The sequence below is a fragment of the Lycorma delicatula genome, chromosome 10 (assembly GCF_047948215.1).
Source record: "Lycorma delicatula isolate Av1 chromosome 10, ASM4794821v1, whole genome shotgun sequence".
Taxonomy (NCBI): domain Eukaryota; kingdom Metazoa; phylum Arthropoda; class Insecta; order Hemiptera; family Fulgoridae; genus Lycorma; species Lycorma delicatula.
The window spans coordinates 30,157,239-30,165,897 of record NC_134464.1 but is presented as its reverse complement, the minus strand read 5'-3'; the positions used below and the strand labels follow the sequence as shown (position 1 = coordinate 30,165,897).

Genomic DNA, 8,659 nt, shown 5'->3' with positions numbered 1-8,659 from the left:
TGTCATCAAACAAAATAACTAGAAATTTTGTGATACGAAAGTAAATATTTTTATTATTACGGCAAATTCTACCAAGGCGTTTGTTTAGCAATATTACGTCTACCTATAATGTAATTTTTTTTAATATATCATACAAATGAATACACCGAAAAAATTTGATATTAAAAATTAAATTATTAAATATTTTTAACCAGTAAATCGTTCTCGTGGTAAGTGCAGTTAAACGATCCTACTGAATTAGAGCTACACTTTATACGAACAGAGGATGACAAAACACTGCTGTAATATTTTAAAGAATTTATCTGAGTGGAACTTCGTAATAATTTAGTTATTAAAAATTGGCTTATCACATTTTTTCCTGTATACGACGTGTGGCTATTAAATAACGAGACTAATGCTGCTACAGAAGAACTGCGCGTGCGCCAAATTCGTACGACCCACAGCTGTTTAGCGGGAAACCTTCTCTTTCGATTGTTGCACTCCAGTCTGTAGACAATCCCGTATTAGTATGGTCGTGGCCTTCGTTTGGATAACATCTGCTTTTTTGTTTTGCTGAAAAAATTTTAAGTGTTTTATTACAGCAAAGAATTGTCGTGAGATTTCATATGAAACGTGGAAAAATCGCTACTGAAACTTATCTTTTATTACAAAAAGTATATGGCAATGAATGTTTATCATGTGCGCGGGTTTTTGAGTAGTTTAAATGCTTCCAAAATGGCCGAGAAAACGTTGAAGGTGATGTTCGGCCGGGTCGCCCTTCCACGCCAAAAACTGATAAAAATATTGAAAAAGTTTATATTCTGATCTGACCTGACCGTCGGTTAACTATTTTTGTTTTTATTTAAGGTTCTTGCTCAACTCCGTGAAAAAATAAGAAAAAGACGACCCGAATTGTGGAAGAACGTCGTGGGTTCTTCATCAGGATCAGCGGCGGATCAATGGGAAGGGGCGACGGGGGCGATCACCCCCCTCTCAAACAACCCAACCATGATCTATTTTAAAAACAATTTTTTAGATCCTGTTAAAGCCTAGAGTTATGAAATTAGAAGATAATATGGTTGAATATACTACTGATTCTTCAAAAAAGAAGCTTTGACAGTGTTAAAAATCAACTTTGCCAAAACGCATTAGAAAGAAGACATGACTGGGACTTATCTTATCAATTTTTCAGGTTTTTATTTAAAGGTCAAAAATATGGACACTCAGAAAACCACGCAAGCATTTTCAATGAGTGACGGCTATTTTCTTTGTTATTCTAAGAAATTTCGATCCCAAACAATTTTTGAAAAAAAGATTTTTTGAGAATTTTAAATTTTGTTACAATTTTTCTTTAAAAAAAAAATCAAATCTTTCAACATAAAACTTTGAAAAAACCTTACGTAATTTTATGGGTACCAAAATTTCTCGAAATTATAAAGCAAATAAGCCATTATTACACTTAAAAAAACCTCCAGTGATATTGTTTTTTTTCGTATATCTAACCCCGAAATGAATGTATACGTAATAACTATTGTAATAAACTGCCTATTTGGCTACTTTTTGGCAGATAAAGAAGTTTTTTGAATTTATTTTTAATGTTTTTTTGTCTATGTACTGTTTGAAGAAAGATTATTGAAGGAATTTTAATGTTTATACAATAGTATCAAATTATATAAAAAATATTAATTGAATATTGTTAAAAAATAACTTATAAAATTGTTTAATATTCTAATATATTTTACACGGAATTTTAGAATATAACAAAATTTATATATGTTTACATGATTTTTATGTTTATAAATAAAATCGAACATATCACTAAATTACAAATATAGGAATGATTTTAATTTTCGATAAAATATATTTAAAGACCAAATTTATATGTATTAGATTGTAATCATCGAACATGTAGTCTGCAGCACTATCCACAAATTCGCGGAAAAGCGTCGAAGAGAAATATGATGTTTCTTACAACTGTAGTATAAAATTATTACAATTTTGCGACATAGTAGTTTTTCCAGCAATTCATGTTTTACTCAAAATTCTAGCCACATTAACTATAAGTGTGGCGACTGGTGAGAGAACATTCTCTACTTCGAGATGCATAAAATCGTGGTTGAGGTCAACTATGACTGAAGATCGATTAGTTGGCTTGATTCTTATGAATATTCATCATGATGTAAAAACAAGCGTGGAAAATGTAATCGACCGTTTCTCGAATACTGGAAATCGACGCATAGAATTTGAATTGTAATTTTCTCTGTACAAAATATTTATACATATACTACATTTCTTTATATTCATTTAAAATTATATTTATACTAATTTTATGTATTGTATTTATGAATAAAATAGTTTAGTTAAATTTATTAAAAATAGTTGTGTTCCTTGATATTAGGCCATGTGTTTTTTTTAGTTTTAAATATAATAGCCCCTCCCCCCTTATGAAGCTTCTGGATCCGCCGCTGAATAGGACAACGCCAACGTACTGGTTCGTACTGCAGTGTCTGTTAAGACGTTTCTAGCCAAGAACACCTGTGTTCTTCTTCCTGACCTCCCATAATGTAACTTTTATCTGTTCCCAAAGGTCAAATCTTCATTAAAATGAACAAGATTTCAGACTGTTGAAGCTATGAAAGAAAAAGCATCAAGGGTCATGAAAGATCTCACAGAAGAAGACTTCCAGCATTGTTTTGAACAATGTAAAATTCGCATGGAGAGTTGTAGAGATAGAGGAGGGGTGTATATTGAAGAGGATAATAACTAAATATGTATAAATTTAAAATAAAATATTTTACAGCATTAGTCTCGTTACTCAACAGCCACACCTCGTAATATTTTCCCATAACTGAAAAATTATTGGAAACTTAGAGGTCTGGTAACAATGCAAACATACATGTTGATTGCAGTGAGCAATCACTTTGAGATAGATGGTACCGGCGGCTAACATCTTACTCTGCCTGTCTCAAAGGAAAACCAAATCATCCAATTTTTAAAGTAGTCCTTGCAAATCCTCATTTACAACAGTATGGAAAGCATCCATTTTATACAGCACCAATGGGTGTTCAGGACCGGTGTTTACTGTACCTTTTAAATTTTGACACATCTTCTATTTTCCCAACCAATCTCTACTCATAACATCCATGGAGACTCAACCTGATAAATTTTAATTATGATCTTGCCATACATAATTAAAAAAAAACCTCCTATTGTCTTTCAACAAATGTTTTACCAATCTGTATCAAAGACAAACCCAGACACAATAGTATAAAGACATAGATGGGTCGAAACACAATGATACCATTGATGCACTTTTGTTGTAAACAACAGAACCTATATGTTTGGTCTACCTGGTATTACAAGTGTCTACAATGGCTGAACTGTATGCCATCAATAAGACTTTGAATATCATTACCCCAAAATACCGTCACATCCTAATTTGTTGCGATTCATATAGTGCAGTTCAAGCTTTAAAAGATTTGTATTTTAAACATTCTATCGTCACAAAATTTATAAAGGAATTGCTGAGTTGAATGGTCATAACAAACAAGTTTCTGTTGGGTCCCTAACCATGTGGAGTAGCCAATCATCTCTCACCACTCGTATTACTACTACCGATTTTATTAATTCTATTAAACACACTCTTCGAGGAAGGTGGCGAGGTGGATCAACTACTACAGCAGATAATAAACTCCGATACATCAAGGATACTGTGCTGACATTGAGTTCTTCAATCCATTATAACTGTAAAGAGAAGGTTTTTATTTGGCATTTACGAATAGGGCATAATAATCTTAATGGATACCCAATAAATCAGACCGATGCACCTGTTTGTGTTCGGCTGCTGCGACTGCCAACTAATGATACACCACACCTTGTGGACTGTGTATGTTTTGTGGCACTGCGTTGTAAATTTAAATTACAAGCTAACAACCAAGATATTCTAGGAAACAATACAACGATGCTATCGAATACATTGTTGTTTCTTAAGGTCATGTATCTATATTCGGCTATTTAATAAATATTGAAATATGTTTTCTTTTGTAATATTGCATAATATTTTTTCCGGACATATAATAACGCGAACGCGTTTTTGCCCTTCCAAAACAAATTTAAATAATGGGTCACAGCTAAACATTATGCAGTTATCCACATATATATTAACAAGTGGTCACCGTAGCGTCAAATATACAGTTAGGTACTTAGTGCAAGGTTGATATATAAAAGTACAAGTTATTTAATAATTAAAGAGACAAACGGCAACAACAGAAAAGCTATTTAAAAGAATAAACTGAAACTGGAACTATCTAATCTTCAAGTTAACACCACTGACATAGAAAATATCAGTTGCTGAAGAGAATTTCTGTTGTTATAATATCTTTTGTTTATTTCAAAATATCGCCTTTGCTTTAAATGCGTGGAAGAGCATGCTGTGTTAAAATTTCATTATTTGAATGCATAAAACTGGCCGAAATTCACTCGCACATGATTAAAAGTGTATTAACCATCTAAAGTTTATATAAATAGATCGAACAGTTTAAATTGGGCAGAACTCAAAGTCACTGATTTTCATCAAAGCGGAAGACCAGTAGAAGTTTTGATGATGCTTTGAAAAATCATATTAATGACCTTTATTCGCAGGGACTGATGCATAAAGATTTATGTAATCACTGAAATTTATAACGTGAAAATTGGCACTGCCCATTCCATCATCCATGATAAGCTAAGTTACTGCAAAACTTGTTCAAAGCGGGTACTGAGACAGTAGACTAAAAATCACACAAGACAACTGAATTCATATTAGTAGAAACTTAAATAACAGTTTATAGTGGAAGGTAATAATACTTTTTTAAATCATCTAACTCATGATGAAACCGGGATTCTTCAGTTTGAATCAGAATCAATACATCAAAGTATGAAATGGAAATAACAAAATTTACCTTGCAGAAAGAAATTAAAAATCTATGCAGTCAGTTGGTAAAGTGATGCTAATGGTGTGTTGGGATTACAAAATTTATTGCAATTATTTAAAGGAACAATGCACAATCAACAGCAAATACTATTGTAACATGATAGAGAATAAAGAGATACCCACAATAAAGATGAGATATCCTGCTTCTCTCTCAAAAGTAATTCTTCTGTACGATAACACAGTCTCCATACAGTTAAAAAGACTCGGGAAGCTATTCAAAAGTTGAGTTTGGAGGTGTTGCAACATCCCCCATGATCTGCACAATCAGATTTATCTTTTTTTTTCTGCTCATGATAAAGAGATTTTACATGGCACCTACAGCATACAGAATACGTACTCTGGAGCAAGTCCAGAATACGGTACGCGAAAGGCTCAGACACCAAGGTGAAAAATTTTCACTCCTAGAATGAGAAAGATCAGAGAAAGAGGAACATATCCCAAATAAAGTCGGGGATTACATTGAAAAGTAGCACAATAGTTCATTGATATTGAATAAATAATAATTTTTCTACAATCATTTGCCTTTTTTATTGTTAATGACCATATCAGAAGACAAATTTGGTGGAGCCTTTCATCCTAAAGATTCCAGGTTTAATTCTAATCAGGATTGATATTTTTCATATGCTGAAAAAATTCCAATTACAACTTCCAGCATATGCAATAAATTAATCATTTAGAAAATAAATGAGAAAAAGGTAAATTGAAAGGAAATATCAACAAATCAACTGGTTACAATTATTAAATTGCAGGAGGTGGAAAGATGGAAGAAAAAAGAAAGTAAAAAGGAATAAAAAATAAAAAAATAAAATTAAAAAAAATATACAAATGCACTATAATAATATTACAACTCAATAATAAAAATATTTATCTCACTATTATAATGAGTACCTGTACAGCAATTATACAATTTTAGTTATTGAAAATAATCCTATATTCTAAATATATAATATATAAATTCAATATAGTATATATATATATAATATAAATATACAAATAATAGTTATATAAATATATAATAAAACTAACACATTAATAATTTCACAACAATAACAAACATGTATACACAACACATTTACTATACAAACATTTATACAATATATATTTATATACATTCTAGTTAATATAACAATACAGTATATACATAAAATAATTTATTAATATTATTATTATTATTGTTAGCAATAAGGCATTCAGACATATACAAAAAAAAGTCAATTATACATTAGCTGTTATAATTTACTAAGGGTGACACAAATTAATAATTTTTTTCATATTTAGTATAGCATTTTGCGACATATCATTATCTGAATAATATACATGATCTATTTATGTATAAAAAAAGCAACTTACAGGTACATCTAACATTATCATTTTACCCTTATGACCTTAAAATAAAATAACGTAAAAGAAAATATTTACTGAAAATCAAAAAGAATATTTTAACGAATATTAAATCAGATTTTTTTAATTATCTTAAACTGGGATGCTAACGTACTTGATACATTAATCATTTTAGTTTTTATTTTTTATTTTTACAAAAAAAAAGAAAAATTGCTTCTATCATCAATCCGTTGTAATTAACAACGTCAAATCTACAACGCATATTGTTTTTTACAAATAATTTTGTTTTATTAAGATAATTTAAAAGTAAATTATTTTTGTAATATATCTAATACAAACAGATAATTAATAATTTAAGCAATTTCATTATTTTTTTTATGATCTTATCGTACAACACATTTATTGCAAATATTTATTTTTTAATTACTAATCACAACAATAATATACAGAAACAAAGAATTTTTCTGTTGTTTTTCAATCCAGATTTTTTTTGCTTTACATTATCATAAAATTATAAAATACACAATACACTCCCAGTATACCTTATCTGCTTATACTACCCTACTGGAGAGGGTTTAAGTTACAGTACATTCATGTTAATTAATTAACAATGTGTCACACATTAATAACGGATATTTTAATTAATCTGCTGTTCATTAAAAATATTTAATTTGTAATAGTAAATTATAAAATATGAATAAATAATAAATTAATCTTTTAATAAGTACTTTTGATACTAATTTGTCATTATAGATATCCCTCTAATACAAGTAGCTAAATTTAAACCTCCAATGGTTAAATGATATGTAGTTAGCATAGATAATTTTTATGCCACGCAATTCCAAGGATGAATAAGGTTGTTTCTTAAAGACCTGTTAACCTGTTAGGTGGCTCTTTATTTCATAGAAAAAAATTAATTTTTGGGGTAGCAAATATTTTAGCTAGCAAAATAAAGTAAAGTGATCTATACAGATAAAAATTCCGTGATCTGCACAGGATTACAGGTTGAATGAGTATCTGTCAGCTGGAGGAGGCATTGAGGAGCATTCCTATAATGTAATGTAGTTGCTATAAAAGTAAATCATTAAATATTACTGCTTACCGCTTTTCCTTAACCTCGATCCTTTTTCCTCCCATTTTGGATTGTGTGGGTTTAAATATGACCCTGCTAGGTTTAAGGATACTAGGACTTGTATAGCCCATATATCCTTGGTGATATTTCCCTGCTTGTGGACCAATTTGAGGATCCTATATCCAGTGATTATATAATAGGCCAAATGGCTGAAATGCCTACTTAATCTGCCTTCTAATTCCTTCTAAAATACAAAAAGAAAAATTACACTATAAATAAAAAAAAAATATATATATATATATATATATATATATGAAATTGTACTATTCCAGACATTAGTAAACATTAATATATATTTTTTTATTATAAGTTCAAATTGTAAAAATGTCACATTATATAAAATGTAAAAATAAAAGTAACAGAAAATACAAATCACAATACTGTTTTCAAGTTTTGAATAATTATTAGTTTACACATTTTTATAATATTTCAAGCCTCTACTTTATACTTTTTTAATGAATTCTGACCATGTTACTGAATTAGCAGTTTATTTAGTTCAATTTTAAAATGTAACTTTGTAATTGACATTGATGCATTAATATTGATTGGCCTTTCGTAAAATATTAATTTTTTCTGAGGGATATTTTTGACAATGATTTGGTATAGAAAATATCTGATTTAATTAAATTTGTCAATAAATTAAAAAAAAAAAACTTTCTAATACTCCTTATTGAAATTATACACCAACAAACTGTGATATTTGATCAAATAACTGCTGTGTATGTTACAGTTAAAATACATTTTTAATTTATTCTATTTTAATTTAAACAGTAAATATATTTGTTTTTTTGTAACTCCACTTTGTATGATTGTTTGTAAGTAATTTACACATTTTTAAAAAGATACTACCAAACAATAGTTAATAATATAATATTGTAATTAACACAAATACACAGTATTGTAATTAATAATATAAAATCGTAATAACTCAAACACTAGAATGAAAATAATAATTAATGAGAAGGTATGACACATCATATAAGCTGCAGGTTTATTAGTCAATACTTCTCTAGAGGATAAACGAAGAAATACATAATTAGGTTAAATATGTAAAAAGTATGAGAAAATATCAAATACACTACAAAGCGAAGTGATTTACAAACCAAATTATGGAGTATAGAATAAAGTCAAGAAGAAATATGTAATTTAAATGAAATCTACTAAGATAAAAATGTATTAAATTTCAATTTCATAAAATGAAAGAAAATGTCACAATCAAAAAGGTGCAATTAACA

The 8,659-nt window shown here is 29.0% G+C and overlaps 1 protein-coding gene across 2 annotated transcripts in view; it reads right to left on the bottom strand.

The window, feature by feature from the left end:
- Window positions 1-5,794: 5,794 nt before the first annotated feature.
- The window catches only part of app (Palmitoyltransferase app), a 130,042-nt gene continuing 127,177 nt past the window's right edge, over window positions 5,795-8,659 (bottom strand). For both annotated transcript variants that reach the window (XM_075376945.1, XM_075376946.1), the window contains exon 10: window positions 5,795-7,608. In XM_075376945.1, coding sequence (XP_075233060.1) covers window positions 7,599-7,608 — 10 coding nt within the window. In that variant the 3' untranslated portion in view covers window positions 5,795-7,598. The remainder of the gene's footprint in view (window positions 7,609-8,659) is intronic.